An 18,355-nucleotide genomic window follows, 5' to 3' on the forward strand; every position below is an offset into this window, starting at 1 on the left:
ATAATTTTTGGGATTTTAGGTAACGCATTTTCTTCCATACAAAGTATATTCGAAATTTTTTTTGTATGGAAAAAAGGCGTAATACAGTCAGAAAAATTATCAAAAATCAGTCGGCCTTTTGAGCAACTTCAAACTTGCACTTTATTATACTAGAATAGAATGGGCTATAAAACTCAAATACTCAAAAAATTCTGAAAAACCTGATTAAAAAATTGAAGATTTAGATGCTACTTTGAGGATTTTTTTATAATTTTTTAAATTCACATTTCATACTTTGCGAAGTTTTAAAAATTCTGCAAAGTATTGATAAAATTTTAAACCAAATAACCAAAATATTAAATGAAAACTAGATATTTATTAAAAAAGGTATCGGTCATAATGAGTAGATACTGAATTAATAACCTCAATAAATATTAAGAAAATATAAACTCAAATATATAGCTTGTACTCGAAAATATGAATGCAAAATAATGCTCAGTCTTCATTTAACAACAAACTCGAAGGTATATACTTTTTCTATTGTCATAATGAACTTACCTGTATAAACGTGGTGACCGTGACAATAATTTGAAAGATTTCGAGGACTGTAAAGTACATTTTTTTGTATGCCGTTTTCGCATTGAAACGTGTTTCTCTTTAATCCATAGTATAGATCATAATCGTGGATTTCAGATAGACCAGATGTATTGAACTTATGTGCAGCACTTATTATGCTATCTTGTTCCGATGTTATTGCCTTAAAGTACTTAGTTTGGTCTTGATAATATGAACATATATCTTTTTTTTGTTCAATAGAAGTATGTGATGCTGGTGGTAAAGGTGGTGAAACTGAAAACGTATGCGGCTCCGTCATTTGAGCATTGTCAAAACCATAATTGCCTATCGCGTTATTGGGCTCATCATAAGCGTTTTCCATATTATTGCTAAGAATTGAGTCACTTGAGTATATAGGTTTCCTCATGAGGTAAAGTTCTTTACGTGTTCTATCAAAATATTGAGCAGCCACTTCTATATCTGTGTCTTTACAAAAAATTCTGTCCACTCGGATATTGCTTTCATTACGTTCAGAGTCTTTTGATTGTTCTAGAGATGAATGTGAAGATGATAAACGCCTCAGTTGCTGTTTAATGGACCGGCCAACTGCTATATTAGGTGAGTCTTGAAATTCTATGGGGGGGTCTATTGGTGCCGAGGGGCCCTTTTTTAATGTATTGAAATTTTCCGCGCTCATTCCCCCTTCGGAGCAATTATCAAGTGAATCAAACTGAGAGACTTCACCATCACTTTCAACAATCTGAAAACACAAATTAAGAAGCTTTGTGTCATAAAATCAAACAAGTTTTACGCCGATTTTCCACTAGATACTGAAATGACAAAAACTTTGTACCATTTAAAAATGGCATGTGAAGAAATACTAATGGCTAGTAGTTTTAATCTAGTGAAACAGGTATTTTTTAATTTTCAACTCTGTCATGAAACTTGTGTCATTTAAAGTCGAGTGGAAATCCGGCATTATGATTTAAAGTAAGACGTACTTCAACTTCATGCCTGCATAAGCCCATTCGATACGAATCTCCACTAGATATTGAGCTGTTTGTAGTAAGTGGAACACCAGAGTCATCACTTAACGATGTTTGTGCATTAAGTTCAACACTATTTACGCTAATAATGTCATGTGGATGAGCGGGAAGAATACCGGCATAATCATTACAACTTGATTGACACATTTGTAAAATAGCAGAAATCGAAGAACTATTATTAAATGCAGACGACTGATGAACATTACAGTTGGAATCCTCAATTTTAATTGCTGTATCCATTTTCGATAAATTTTATAACTGCAGAAGACACACCAAAATGTACTATGTTACATAGGCATACGAAACAAAATACAATTTTAAAAGTGTAAAAAATTTGTTTTATTTGTATTCAGGGTATTCATATAAACATATACCTCGTAAATATAGTGGTTTTCCATACAAAATTAGGTAAGTTTACGAGGTATAGGTAGTAACGAGGCCTTTTTAGATGAATTGCTTTATTATTAAAATCGAAGTACGTAAAAATGGGTGCGTTCAGAAATGCATCAAGCCAAAGCATCAGTCCATTTTATTTCTAAACTATAATTACGGTGACCATATTTATGAGAGCCGAATACGGGACAAAAATAATTGTTCAAATTTGTTCCACAACAGCTTACAGATCTTAAAGCCTTTTTCAATGATCCTAGATGTATTAGCCCTGAAATGGTATCCTTATAGTAACATAACAAATTTGTAGGATAATTTTCTCGAGATTTTTACCCCGTAAAATCTGTTAAATTTTAGTATAATAAAGTGTAATTTTAAGTCGCTAAGGCTTACCATTAATTTTTGGAATTTTTTTTTTGTTCGACCATTTTTTAAAAGAGAAGCAAATGAGCAGCACTTTCCACTCGCACTTGCACTTTATAATACGCAATTTTAATGAATTACAAAAGTACAAACCAAATTTTTTTTCGAAAGATTCTAAATATAAAGATTGAAATTTTAGTGAAACCTTGCAGAACTAATTTTTATAGTTTTTGCACAAAGTTGAAAATTTGTATTATATGGTAAAATAAATAATTAACATTAAATAAACCAAGGAAATATAGCCAAAACTTACTAAAATGTCTGGTCCTAATTTCTGTTTTGGTCACCGTATGTATGCCTGAATTCGAATCACAGGCATTCAAATTAGAAAATAATAACTTAAAACTGGTTCAAGGCATGGAAACACCGAATACGGGACAAATACAGAGCATTAAAAGAAATACAGAACATTTGGCGTCCCGTATAAAATAAATAAACTAACAGTACAATGGGTCAAAAAAGAGGACTGTCCCGTATAATACAGAACGGATGGTCACCGTAACTATAATTGATAGAAATGTCTTATTTGCGCATGTTTGACATTTCTATCTTTTATAGATTAGAAATAAAAAAAAACTGATGCTTTGGTTTGATGCATTTCTGACCGCACCCAATATATGAAGACTAGTGAACCCGCATGGCGTTCAAACTCCAAAATTGAATTTGACTTTTTTAACAGGTGAAACCCTATTCAAAACCCTCAAAAAATATTCCTCATGATTCACCTAGACCATTTCTGAGTGATGAGAGGTCGCGCATGGCGTCGGTTTTCATTGCATCGAATTACAAATCTCTCTGTACCTCTAAAACGGTTCTAACTTCCAAAAATAAAACCTTATTGCACGTCTATGTAGAATCCCAGTTTTCTAATGTGACTACTCATTTTGCAAATTCGAAATAACGACGCAGATGTGATGACCCTCACAAAAAGTAAAACAAATTTGACTTTTCAAACAGCTGGCAACCCCTTTAACCGTATTTTCAATTACAATTTTTTATCGTCTGGGATCGTTATACATATTTCAATCAACTGATGAATTAAATTGAATTCGATGTTTTAAGCACATGGCAACTCTCTTAAATACAGTTCAGCAATAAATTATTTTCAAGCCCATTTCGATTGATACCCATCTTTTGCAAATCCATTTAATTTATTAAATCATTTGAATTGAATTTTTTCAACAGGTGGCAGCCCTCTTCTGACACCCTTAAAAAATGCTTGTGCGAAGTTGCAAGATACTGTGTGCTTGATACCTTAGTGCTCGCAGTATTTGCACCAATGCGTAATGAAATAAACCAAGAAATTTAAATGAAACAAATTAGTGTTCCGCAAAGATATAAATGGTTTATTATAAAGTTGCTAAATTCACTAGGTATGCCTTAACAGTATATTGGAATATTACCTTAAACAATTGTGGCGGGATGTGATGGCTGACGTCGCTCGTCGATGATCTTCAGAAAAGAAGTGCCGGCGATGATCTCAGTAAATTAAGTCCAACCTCCATACAGTAACTATTTGAAACTTAACGATGGTAAATTTGGCGAGAAACATCTATCAGATTTCTGATTATTTCCTAATACATACATGTGCATACATGTGTGCGTATATAAATAAGCATTAGGGGGTCCGTCTTGTATTGTTTGGTTTAGGCTACAGGCCTAAACATACCGGCCCCGTTGCTATAAGCAACATCTGTCGCGCCATTCAGCCACCACACCTACATCCTTTAACAAATAAATGTAAAAAGAAATATGTACCAAATTACATTCATAAATTGATTGGTATTGCTATGTGCTGATTTGGAGCCTCCAATTTTCGTCTCGGCTTCCTTGATACTGGAAAAGAATGGTTATAAGAACGTGGTTGAAACATTTCATTGCACTTATATTGGTAGATACCGAAAATTTTAACTAGTTTAAGGCCATAGGTAGCTGGCGAGGCCGAGTCTCCAGTCGACCTTGATGCCGTTTTTGATAGTAATTATTTTTGTTGTATAGGCTGTGGGCGGAAAGGCCTTGATTCCGCTCCACTATGCCTTTGTATCTTTCACGTGGTCGGAAAGGCCGAAATTCCGATCCACGTTGTGGAATTGGCGGTCAGGAATAGTGAATTTGCGATTCCTTGATGTGATCGGGCGGAAAGTCCTAGTTTCCGCTCCCAGTCTTTCATTGTATACTGTTTATCTTATTTTTTTTATTATTCTTATTTTCAAATATCATCATTATTATTTTTATTTTTTTTTCGTTTGTTGGGTGGCGAGTTGCAAATAAACGCACATGAATCCCAAAACAAATGTGTTTGCACTTTGTCAACATTTTCAGCTCAAATTACTGTGGATTTGGGCTTACGATTGAATAATGTGAGTGGTACTGTGTGGTATGCATAATATTCCTCTACCGATACCTTCTTATCGATTTTGGTTTCTACCAAGGTACATTGATAAGGTAATCGCAGGAATGAGCTGCCGAAATCTTCTGCGAGTGTGTGGAAATGTAAAGAAAATATTTCAATTTGACGGAATTTGATAATCAGCTGCTCTAATAACACCACCCATATGAATTCGCCTTGGTTTCTACGCTCACATACCCTGCAAACCAAAGTTCCCGAAATCTTAAGGAAATCGTTAGGAGTATCTCATTTCTGTAACGATTTTTTTACGAATTTTCAAAGAAAATTATAAGAAGTGGTTGACACGAACTCATAAAGAAATTTCTGTACGAAAAATAAAGAAAATTCTGGAAAAATTCTGAAAGATATTCTTCACATAGCACCATTATTTTCGTTGCTTCACAGATTTTCTTCCGAAATTTCGTAAAAGAATGGAAGTGTGCGTAATTTATTTAATTTTAGAAAATTCGGAAAAAAATCGAAATAAATCTTAACGTATTCTTTAAAATTTCTTTACAATGCAGAATACTCTGTAAAAATGGTTTGCAGGGTAGCTGCCATATTGGTCCACAAAGGTATGAGTAAATAATTCTGTGGTCATAAGCAATAACCGCCTAAGTCGACTCAAGAAAGAATTGAGTTATATATGCTATCGTTTTCTCCAACTACTATTCCATGTTTAAGTGAAACTCCCATCTCGTTACCTAGGCTATTTGAAAAGTGATAGATGAAAATATTTTGGCTTTCCCATAAGGTTGACATTACAACCCAAATCTTTAAAGCGTTTTCTCTCGAATTCAGGTTTTCCGACTTAGCGATTATTATTTAAGACCACAGAATTAATATCTCAAATATCGTAAATGATACGACAGGGTGATTATGGTGAGTTTTGTATTTATCTTGGCCTGCCACCAAAGAAAAAAAACCATAAAAAATAACTAAAAAGTTTCCCTTGGTGGTCAACCTTGATAAAATTTGGGAAATAATTATATTTGAGATTAACATTTAAATTGCGTTATGGAGTGTTACTTATAGAATAATGCAAAAACATTGTTTTCATGTATTTTAAATGACTAATGCATGGTTGTTTAAGCGATTCGCAAGTTTTTGATTCAAATTTTTGTTTCTAAAATTAACCTTGTGGCTAACGCGCGATAGATGGTGCTGCAAGAAATTGCATATTACCACATCGTTGTAGGGTCACGCAATGTAGTATTAAAAGTGAAAGTACATAACGTGCATTGCGTCGCCGTCACCGTCACCGGCAGTTGTCAAAAAAGCTGATTCGGTGTATTTGTATGAAGTAAGTTACATGAACAAGCTGACGGTGACGGTGCCGCACAAATTAGCTCAACTCTCGGTTTTGCTTATGCGATTGCGTCAAATGACAACTATTCAATGGTTTGTTTACATGTTTGAACGTAAATTTTTCCAGTTTGTGAAAATTTTAATATTTATGGAAATATTGAATGTAAAAAATAATGGAGGAAAACCTAATAAAGGAAGTGAAAAAGTAAAATGCAAATTTTGCAAAGAGTATCCGCGAGTTAATGATTTTTCGGGCGAAATGTCAAACGAATTGTGTGTAACTTGACGCATAAGCATCGTTGACGGTGATGTTGACGGTGGCGGTGACGCTGTCGCAATGGATGGTATGTACTTTCACTTTAAGATCGTAAAATCTTGTACACACCTCTGGCAATATTTGGAATGAAGTGAAATGTCATTCACTATTTTCCATGAGGCAGAACGGATTTATTGTAGCATTTTAATTAATAATTTATATTGAATTTTCTCTTCCAGGTTTTAGCAAATACTCATTAAGATAAGTGCAATACCTAGACGGCCACCCCTTCTAGAAATGGTGAACATTGCCAAAAATGCTAACCAGTCGGAGGGATTTATTCGTTAGGAATATTGGGAGGACCGCAAGTACATACATCCTTACCAGCGCATATGTATGTACATATTTCCATGGCATATCGCGCATGAACCCAAATATGTTCCGGCTAAAATGCACGATGGGGAGTGCATGTTGTATATATAATGCTTGCTTATTAATACTTCAAATGCAGTGTTTATGCAGTAGTATTACTGGGTAATTTGGCAATTCGTGACACATTCTATATTTTTATATTTTTTTGAAAAGTGGGGATTTTAAGCTAGTCGATAAATGGCCGATGATTGCGGCCTAGTGTTTTCACGTTATGGTGAACATGCCTACCAGAATGTTATTAGGCACATATATTTGCACCACCTCGGTCGGTGTGATCTTAGCTTCAAAGGTTTACTGAGCTCGTAGCGGCGGCTGGCGGTGCACTGCGGAATGCGGTTTCGATGTGGATGAAGGAGGTGCAGCTGTTATTGATACCTCAACTATGGTTCCTCCTAAATGGGAGACCACACAACAATTTTAACGTCAGCACGTAATCTTGACATTGCCAGTATTGTAGGACCCTTAATAACTGCACCGTTGATATACGGAGGCGCCGGACTGTTAGCCGACAAGGAAATTTCTTTAGTGTTCCAATTTTTTAGGCTGCAACCCCAGCGTATAGGTATAATCCTGGCCAACCTGTAAAAGATTACCTGCATACGATTAGACGCGGTACATTGCTTATTGCAGTTTTTCAGACCAGAAATAATGCCCCGTTGTCCTCTTTCTATAGTTTTATTTACTTTTTGATGAAGAAATGCGCAAGATGGAGTATCACAAGCATGCTAGTGATCAGGGTGTCGCCACTGCCATAAGTGAAGGGTATTTGGTGAAAATGGACGCAGGCCCGTGGCCAATGTGTTCATCACAAAGATCATATTTGCTGGGGCAAGCGTCTGCAATAACCATCCGGCTGTCCATTTATTCGAAACGCACAGAGACCAAGTGGATTGGGACGGTATGAAGCCTAATTTATGATTCCCGGTAGGGTAACAGGAGTTGCTCGCAATTTGCTTTACGTGCAGCGTGGTTACCAAGAAATTGAGATTTCTCGACACACAACAAAAAAAAACAACAACCCTTAGAGAATAATTGTCGAGATACATATGCTAGATAGCAATATGTGTACGGAGAAAGCTAATTTGGCAGCTGAAATGAAACTAAATAAATAAGGGGCAACGCTCAGATGAAGGCATGAACGATTCTGCCTGTTCTGAACCGTAAGTATGTACATTAGAGTGGTTCAAATAATTTTTTTTTAGAAATTCATAAACGCTACCTCAAATGATTGTTAGTTGTGATAAAAAAAGAGAAACCTGTTTTTTTATTTTGAAAAAAAAGTTTCCTTAGAGTTTTTTTATAAAAACGCTGATGATCTCAATTTTTTTTTATTTTCTTGACATGTTAAAATGCAGCTAAAAATTTAGTTTTTACGTATAACTACTCTGGTATTATTGGGGAACATTCCCTTAATTACATACCTGTCTTGGGCAGTTAGAATGGGCCTAGTGCCCGAAAATATGCTCTCGAAAAGAGACTAGTAAAATTAAAACGTTAATACTGAACGACTTACGCATTGTCATGGGTTGGAACTTGTTACCAGGGGGTTTCTGGGTTGCTAATTAGGGATCTGAAGTCAGTTTTTCGAAATTCAAAATGGCGGATCCAAAACGGCGGTCAATTTTTTTTAAAAATGATTGGATTTTATCGAAACCCGGCGCTCGAGAGTTTTTGTGGACGCCGACTACGAATCTGAAGTCAATTTTTTAAAATTCAAAATGGCGGATCCAAAATGGCGATCAAATTAAAAAAAAGTTGATACTGAACGTTTTAAACATTGTTAAGGGTTAAAACACGATTCCAGTGGGTTTCTGGGGTTACTTATTACGAATCTGATGTCAGATTTTCAAAATTCAAAATGGCGGTTAAGAGTTTCAAACAAATCCAATCATTTTTTTTAAGTTGGTCGCCATTTTGGATCCCCCATATCGAATTTTGAAAATCTGACATCAGGTTCGTAATCAGCAACCCCAGAAACCCACTGGAAACGTGTTTTAACCCTTGGAAATGTTTAAAACGTTCAGTATCAACGTTTCCATTTGAACACTTTTTGAAGTGAAACTTCTTAGGCGGCGGTATCGCAAAAATGAAGAGTGAAATTTTTAAAACTGAAAACGTTATATGAGTGAGAAGGAAGATATAGGTAGTATAGGGAAGGGGAAAAAAGAAATAAAGCGACGCAAGACGGGTACGAGTATCTACATATATATGTATGTATGTTTGAATGCACGTATGCATGTATCCATGTATACATATATATGTATGTATGAACGAACTCATTGCGCATTTCAGCTCTGCCACTATCAAGCATTATATGTATAAATGATGCAAGCGTGCTTCGCGTAACTACATCCATTCGTACATATGTACATATGTATGTTTGTATGGATATATTTATGATGAAGCAAACGGGCTTCGTTGATGTACTGATGGGCATATGTATGTACTTATGGACAGCAATGTTTTCATGTATGTACATATGTTTGAATGGTTGTATATATATTTGTATATATGTACATATGTTTGTGTATGTACATATGTTTGTGTATGTACATACGTTTGTGTATGTACATATGTTTGTGTATGTACATATGTTTGTGTATGTACATATGTTTGTGTACATGTATATATGCACATATGTAGTACAAACGAAAACAAATCTAATAAGCTGCTCGTTGATATAAATGCGAACTGTACTGATTGTCAAAAATTATGTGTTTGTTGTACATTTGTTCATGTTTGTCATTGTGCGTGTAATTTTCTAGAGTAGTTTTGTGCTCTCGCTATCTCCTTGTATTAACTCGTCCTTCGTTGGTATACTCTGATGAACATATCGTCGGTGATACCACGATTGAGAGAATACAAAGGTTGCGCCGATCTCGGACCGCTATTCCTCTCTTAACGAATTTGACAGAATCGTTGTTTGCATGACGTCACACTGGTGCAACTTGTTTACATTTTCCTTGCGACATTTTTTCTTCTTCTTCCATTCTTGCTCACGTTTTGGCATTTCTCTCTCGCAATTGCACCAGTGTGACGTCACACAAAAGTTATTCTCAAAAATCCTCTCTGATCGGCGCAATCTTGTATTCTATCATTCTTGCGGTGATACTGCAAAACGTTCTAGGTCAATTATGACCTTGGGTGCTTAAGAACTCTGTCACCTGTATCTGATCGCTTCTGTTAATCGATCATCTTCATCAGCCAAAGGGAGATAGTTTTGTCGTTAGTTTATGAAAGTGTACTGATTTGCATATGCGTTCCGGCGCTTGTAACAGACCATCTAAGTTCCAAGAGTAATATTTGGCATAGAACGTTTTGCAGTATCACCGACGATATGTGAGGATGATAGCAAGGCCAACTTATATAAGGTAGTGTTACAGGAGCAGTTGAAATTTTCGCCCGATGTTTCTTAAAGAAAGCCATAAACGTCGCGACCGTTGGTTCAACTTGGTGTTGTTTTGCTCTAGATTGCACCGTTTGTGGGCCTGTTGCATGAATTTATGTCTTGGTTGTATGAAAGATTTTCTGGCAAGTTGTACCACTTATCGCTACATTAATGGCCATGTTGTACAAACTCATTTAATTTGCGTTTATTTTGTATACTAAATAACCGAAAATGGATAACTCAGCCGAAATAGGAACGTGCTTTCGTTGAATGTTATAAATGTAAGCCGAAACTATGAAATTGTGAAAATGAGATTTTACAATGAGACTGCTCGCAAAATTGCAATGTTTGTGGGCAAAACGTCCAACTTGATTGCGGATTGATTTGAACCAACGTTTTCGGCTTGCATTATGTCAAAAGGATGTGTTTGTTGTAATTCATTCTGTCATTTACTACCATTATGCGTAGGCCAATTCATGAAATCATTTCATGCGTTTGAGTAGAAACTGAATGAATGAACACCATTCATGATTACAATTAACGCGAAATAGAGTTTATGCACTTAGTTTTTACTCAGACCGATGAAATGATTTCGTGAATTGGACTACGCATACATGTGATACTTATGCTTTTAATTAAAAAGTTAATTTTATGTTTTTATACTCTTGCTACCACAGGAATATATGAATTCGTGATAAGAATATATGATAATAAAATATAGAGATAAAAGAAATATATTCGCCTTGGAAGATAGAAAGCGAGTAAGAATAAATGCCGAACAAAGAAATTTGTCTTCTTCAACTTAAATAAATGCATTTTGCAAACAAAAGTGCGTACGTTACTTAGTGCCTTGGTAATGGCGAATTCGTTAGGATCTATTGATTGCATTATAAACATTTTCATTTATTTGTTAAACATACAATTACTTCCATTACAACCCGGTCCTATGGATGCTAGAAGCGCGAATTCATATAAGGTGGTGTTACCGGAAAATGAATAAATAAATTATATGTATGTCAAATTAATAAGATGAAATGAAATTATTGTTTGATTTCTAACCAAACCAATGTATGTAACTCAATCGCCGAACCGTAAACATATGTTTACACATCCAATTTCGTGTGTAGGTACCTGGTACTCACACCTTTTTTAAGAAGTTTCACTTCTATCATGTGTACGGTGTTACACACGCATTTTTTTTTTAATTTGATCGCCATATCGGATCCGCCATTTTGAATTAAAAAAAATTGACTTCAGATTCGTAATCGGCGACCCCAAAAACTCTCGAGTGCCGGGTTTCGAACAAATCCAATCATTTAAAAAAAATGGACCGCCGTTTTGGATCCGCCATTTTGAATTTCGAAAAACTGACTTCAGATTCCTAATTAGCAACTCCAGAAACCCCCTGGTAACAAGTTCCAACTCATGACAATGCGTAAATCGTTCAGTATCAACGTTTTAATTTTACTAGTGTCTTTTCGAGAGCATATTTTCGGGAACTAGACCCATTCTAATTGTCCAAGACAGGTGTGTAATTAAGGGAAAGTTCCCCAATAATACCAGAGTAATTATATGTAAAAACCACAGTTTTAGCTGCATTTTAACATGTCAAGAAAATAAATAATTCAGAACATCAGCGTTTTCATAAAAAACCGACCAGCGCGACTTCTAAGAAAATTTTTTTTCAAAATAAAAAATACGTGTTTCTTTTTTATCACAAATAACAATATTCTGATGTAGCGTTTATGAATTTCCAAAAAGAGTGTTTTTATGAACCACTCTAATGTACATATGTATTGATAATCTCAAATTTATACCGAGTTATCAAGAAACGCGTTCTTTTTTCGAACAAAACTAGATCTGCGATAAAGTAAGACGCGAGCCGGCATTCGAGATCGAAATAGTCGTGATTTTGGCAGTGTGATGGAAATCAATTTCAAGGCGAAATGCCGCGCACATCAACTGCCAACATATTCTTCACAACTAAGATGAGATGCATTTAATTTCACTGGCTACGTGAAAACATACAGGTATGTGCACCTTATTCAAATTAAACTACATATGTTTAATGGTTTAGGCTCTTTGAATATCCCCTTATTCAATTTTAACGCAAATGGCCAGAGTTTTATAGTTATTACAGGGAATTTAAATGAGGCGATTTTACAGGCAACTTTAAGTTGAATGCAGCAGTACGTTGAAATTAAAAGAAAATGTTGGGAAATCGTTATGGTCGTCAATCATTTGATCTAACTTGTGGCAGTAAACACCGCAGTCTTATGGGTGATGCTAATCACATTGACTTCTGACGCGTTTTGAAATGGATCTGAGCTATTCAATAGTTTTATGTGTATTAGAATAAGCACTAGATTGTGGATTTGGGAAATTTTGAATCACAAGCATATATGTGTAGATGGGAGCTGGTTGGCTTTCGTAAAGAAGATGTGGAATTAAGAAATGAATATTAATGAAAAGCCCTACGCGCTCAACACATTCCTATTAAATTTAGCATTGAAGATAAAACTGTCAAACAAGTTGCAGTAGGACGGACATACACACGCAATTATGTATGTCCAGATATACACAGCTTAAATTGACTATTATGATCCTATGACTTCACCAATCTCGCTTGATGCAGCAGTGCTGTTTTTGTTTCGGTACGATTTACATAGATCTTACGATGGTCGGTTCGATATTACCAGATCGTCCAGGGTAAACTCGGGTTAAGAACCATCACATAAATACGCAAATCTTTATTGAGCATTATTTGAAAATTCACTCCAGGTACACATAACCTGATTGGAATGAATTCTGAATTGTTGGTTGGGGATTTTTATTTTATTTTTATTCGGTTCTACAGAACTGGAAGAGGATATTTTTGTAGCAGGGTCTTGTAACCTGTTTGCTTTATGATCGAAGTGTTGTTGCCCTGTACATTGGTGTTGGGTATGGGGTGCACTTGTTAAGATTCTGCTGCGCCAACACCTTCGTTTTCTCTAGTTCAAGTAGGACGTGATATTTGGTGGTGTTTTTGCGTCTAGATTCGGAAAGTAGGTTCGTACCACCATGTGCGCCTCTTCGATTTGGGGACTTATTATGAAGGGTAGCTTCAGCCCCTGCCCAGCTCAAAGAATTGGACACTAAGATTGGCCGTGGTTTTGGAGTTTTTATACAAAACTGTTTCCCTCCCTTGAGAGTTTTGATTTTAGGGTCGCATTCTGAGGACATAATTCGGTTATTTACAGAGACCGTATTAAAGAGAGATAATCTCTTAGTGCGTGGGGATATCGGCTCTGTCCGGCCAGTTATGATCGAGATGAAGACGGTTTCTTGAGCGAGTAAGTTCCCCATTACCCTCTTTTCGGTGCCACTCAATATTATCTGGGCATAAATGTCGCCGCCCAGGGCAAGATCAACTTGTTCATTTTTGAAGAAGTTCTTGTCCGCTAATAGTAGGTCCGGTAACGTTTGATTAGTTTTAGCGTTGACTTCGCAAGTTGGTAAATTTCCGGTGACTTGTGGTAAAACTAGAACATTGGTATTTATATTGACTAAGGGGTAAATAGGTGACCGCAACAAGTCACTTTAACTTTAGCTGAGACCATGTTATTGATACCTGATACTTGGGCTTGTATCCTTTTTGTGGGCAGATTAATCCTACGCTTAAGCCTTTCAGCCATAAAAGAGCACTCTGTACCGGAATCTATAAGCGCGCGTGTCGAAAAAGTAGCATTATTAAAAAATATGTTCACACGCGCGGTTCCTAATAAAATCTCTTTATTCGTATTAGCGAAACAAGATTTAACATTGCTCTTGCTCTCGCAGAAGTGGACGCAAAGTTATCCATGGGGTCTAATTGGTTCGTTTGAACGGCTGAGAACGGTGCGCCTGTCTGCCTATGGCAAATGCTAAAATTGTAAGAGCTAGTGCACCTCGACACGGTATGTCTTGAAGATAGTCAGGTAACGCAACTGTTGTTCTTCACGAACGCTATCCTATGGGATGACGAAAGCTTGTGGAACTTCTGGCAATTTTTTAATTTCTGCTCATTACATTCACACAATTTGCATACAACCTTCGTCATACATACTTTGAAGGATTTAAATTTTTTCTGCGAAGTTTCATAAGGATGTTTAACATTATGTTGCTTAAAAATTCTGGAATGGATAGCACCTTTTATATCTGACACGGTTTCAAGTGTTTGGAACCTGTTAGAGAGAAATTTGTCCATATCATGCCATATCCGTTTTATCCTCTATTGTTTGCTCCCAAAATGCTAAAGTGCTCTCAGGTAATTTAGTCGAGCAGAGGTATGTGATAATTGCATCCCAGTTTGAGATGACAATTTGATGATATTTTAAGGACGCGATGCAATTATTTATATCTCGGTGCAATTTTTTAATGAAACTGCAGCACTCATTCTCTATCGCCTGTAGATTAAACAGAATCTTTAACTGAGTGTTCACCAAAATGCGCTTATTTTCATATCTATCGCTCAAGTTTTTCCGCGCTATGAAGGAGCCTTCATTAGTGAGTGAGCATTTTTGAACGATTTCTTTGGCCACGCCCTGGGTTTTTTGGTTGAGGTGGAATAATTTTTCAGACGGGGTAAGGCGCTTATTCAAGATGTAGATGGCCGTGAACATATCTCGGAATGTTGGCCAAGAAAGATAGTCGCCCGTGAACACTTCTTTATCGCAAGGGGTTAGGTGGATATTGTGTTCCCGATCGGACTGATCCTCCACATCTCTTTCACTCTTAACTAAATGTTCGTGAAGATCTGCCAGCGTAACAGCTTTTATATTTAGCTTTCGTGGCAGATACTGCTTTAGCTTCTGACTTATGTGAATTTAAATACTCATCGTAAGCTAACTTTACCTTACGCCACATAGCTTTTAGTTCCCCTTGTTGAATAGCAAGAGTATATTTGGTATGGTCTGTCAGGGGAACGCTATTGTAATCTGATTTGAACTCAGTTACTGCGTCTGCCAGCCGAATATAGGTATCCATATATTATTTAATGAAATAAAGAAAAGCCAATACGAAATGACCTTTAAAAACTTTTCGAAATTACCAAGCAGAGCAAAAAAATACCACCACAATCCAAAGAGGCAACACAAGAATTTAAGTGCAATTGTACACGTATCAAATTATTTATTTGTTTTACTATGTATGTATATGTATGTATTTGCAGCTTCTATATTTACAGGCAATTCAAACTCGCCACCCAAATCACCAGTGTTCAACTTTAATATAAGAAATAAATGAATCCGAAAATAATTGCAACGCGTTAGAGGTGATTTTGTGTACCCGGTATTCCTGTGATAAAGGTGATTAATATTTGTGAAAGAAGGTATGGAGCCAAACAGTGCAACCAAGAGTGCAAATCAAAGGTGCGTGCGTGCACTTAGCTGTTTAACACATATGTACGTTCGTATGTACACTGTTCACTGTATATTGAATCACGACACCGAACAAATATACACAGGATTAATTACATAATTAGACGTTGTCCATAAAATCATTCGTGGGTTTTTATCTAACGTGGTATTTTCACGTGTGTGTTATATATACGTATGTGTATGTGCAATGGAAATGTCAACCACGTACATACCTTGTTAGCTCCGGGTCTGATGAACCGTGTGGTAAGGTGCTCTGTTGTATGATTGATAGTGGCAGCAAGTGTGTTGGTGAGCTCCTGCTATTGTGGCAAGGTGATATATTTTAGGCGTGTGGCTGTGTGTTGGTTCTCCGGTTGTGCTGTCAGTGTTCTGTTATGGAAAAAGTTCTCCGGTGGAGGTGACTGTATTTAGAATATTTCGTCGGTTATTTTTGCTCCCGGCGAAAATGGACCATGTGCAAAGTTGCAAGATAATGTGTGCTTGATAGCTTAGCGCTCGCAGTATTTGCACCAATGCGCAATGAAATAAATCAAAAAAATTAAAATGAAACAAATTAGTGTTTCGTAAAAATATAAATGGTTTATTATACAGTTGATAAATTCACTAGGTATGCCTTTACAGTACATTGGAATATTACCTTAAACCATTCTGGTGGGATGTGATGGCTGGCGTCGCTCGTCGATGATCTTCAGAAAAGAAGTGCCCCGATGATCTCAGTAAATTAAACTCAAACTCCATACAGTAACTATTAGAAGGGGAAACTTAACGATGGTAAATTTGGCGGGAAACGTCTATCAGATTTCTGATTATTTCCTAATACATACATTTGCATACATGTGTGCGTATATAAATAAGCATTAGGGGGGTCCGTCTTGTATTGTTTGGTTTAGGCTACAGGCCTAAACAATGCTTAATGTTCAATTTTAAGATTTCTTAACACTCGTTCGTTTGATACCTATATTTTAAAATTTCATGTAACTTATGTATAATTAAACTAAATGCAACTTTCAAAAGAGGCGGCAACTCTCTTATAAATTATTTTCGAACTAAAATTTCCTTAAATATTTTTCGTCTTTCGTTAATATATAAATACTTAACGTAACTGATAAATTAAGTTGAAATTTAATTAAACACGTGGCAACCCTCCTAAATATAGTTGTGATATAAAGGATTTTAAACTCATTTCCATTGACAACCATCGTTTAGTAATTCATTAAATTAATTTGTTAAATAATTTTAATTTAACCTTTTAAAGTGGGGCAACCCTCAAACACATAAAAAATATTCTATTGTCAAACTAATTATTTCTTAAATCTATTTCATTTGACATCCATTTTTAATATTTCATATAATGTGGGTATGAAATAATTTAATTCGACTTCTCGAATAGATGACAACCCTCTTCAAAACATTTCCAAACTACTACCTTCTTAAACCTCTTTTGTCTGACACCCATATAGTGATACCTTATTCACTTAACAAATGCCTTTAACTAAATTTTTTAGATTTTAAATTTTTAAACATGTGGCAACCCTCCTACACAAGTTGAGATATTAAGCCTTTTCAAACCCATTTCGATTGATACCCATATTGTAACAATTGATTTAACTTCTTGAATAATTTGAACTTATTTTCTTAACAGGTGGCAACTCTTTTCGAAAAAGTAAAACCTTATGAATATCCACACCGAAAGCCTTTTAATTTCACACCACACTTTTGAAAATCGAACGAATGGTGCAGATCTGAGGGCATTGATTATTAATTATTGAGTTTAATTAATTAACAGGTGGCAACTCTTTTCGAAAAAAGTAAAACCTTACTGCACATCTACTGCCCAAGCTCTTTAATTTGACACCTAATTTTTTAAAATCGAACGAACCGTGCAGATCTGATGACCTGGATAAAAAAATCCCTTCGCGTATTATATATATAGCTGATCACAAAAGAGCATTACTAAAACATGCTTTCTTTACATATTGAGGAAAATAAAGTTAAAAAGAACTAAAGATATTTATTTACAATTTTAATAACCGCGAAAAAGATGTAAGCGACAATATTACCTATTTTCACTTTTTGACAGATATCGATAGTTTATAGTCATACTCATCATCTGTGAAAATGTTGTAGCTACGGAAAGTTCCGTTACGAAGTTAAGGTGAAAGAAATTTTAATATAAGCGCCAACTCCGTTTTGTTTACTTTTTGTTTGATACCGGCATGCCGCTTACATTAAAATTTTCTATTTAAAATTTACCCTGTTTGCACAAAATATTCATAATTAAGAAGTATTCAAATGTTGTAACGCACAAAAAGGAAACTTGTGCATATACAGTGACTCAAACAAGTGACCACGTGTTGATTTTTTGTAAGCATTCGCCATGTTTTTCAACTTAATTTTGAAATGAAAACTTCTTTAGCGGCGGGAGTAATTTGAAACTCGATGAAACGAAAAACGAGACAGCAAAAACAATACATACATATTTGTTCATAGAATTCAAGCGAAGTATCGAGGTTAAATTCAGGAGATTTCGTTTTTGTTTTATTAGCTTTGTAATGATTGATACTGTATTTCAAAGATATATTCATCCCATCTAAACTAAAGTATTTATTTCATATTTTAGTTACCATAAGCCACTCGTCTCCTTTCTGGAAATTTGAGCATGAGTCTAATAAGAACAAGATGAAAATTAAAAAATTTAAAACGAAAAATTATAAAACCTTATCAACTTCGTACCAATATTATAACAAACAAACGCATTGGCCTCACTCTCCCGTATTTTAATTTTATGAG

At 35.5% G+C, this 18,355-nt stretch overlaps 2 protein-coding genes across 2 annotated transcripts in view; both read right to left on the minus strand.

Moving 5' to 3' along the window:
• Positions 1-537: 537 nt before the first annotated feature.
• LOC118734232 (putative uncharacterized protein DDB_G0277255) overlaps positions 538-18,355 on the minus strand; it is a gene marked incomplete at its 3' end in the record, with an annotated part of 71,759 nt that continues 53,941 nt past the window's right edge. The window contains 2 exon segments of the mRNA XM_036463953.1: positions 538-1,294; positions 1,536-1,838. Of these exon segments, the coding sequence (XP_036319846.1) occupies positions 538-1,294; positions 1,536-1,820 (1,042 nt within the window).
• LOC118734233 lies at positions 15,780-16,094 on the minus strand (the record flags this gene model as incomplete). The annotated part of the gene is given in 1 exon segment (XM_036463954.1): positions 15,780-16,094. A coding segment is annotated over 1 exon segment (105 nt), but the record flags the coding sequence as incomplete, so codon positions are not given.

The sequence above is a fragment of the Rhagoletis pomonella genome, unplaced genomic scaffold (assembly GCF_013731165.1).
Source record: "Rhagoletis pomonella isolate Grant_MI unplaced genomic scaffold, Rhpom_1.0 Rhpom_scaffold_00002, whole genome shotgun sequence".
Lineage (NCBI taxonomy): Eukaryota > Metazoa > Arthropoda > Insecta > Diptera > Tephritidae > Rhagoletis > Rhagoletis pomonella.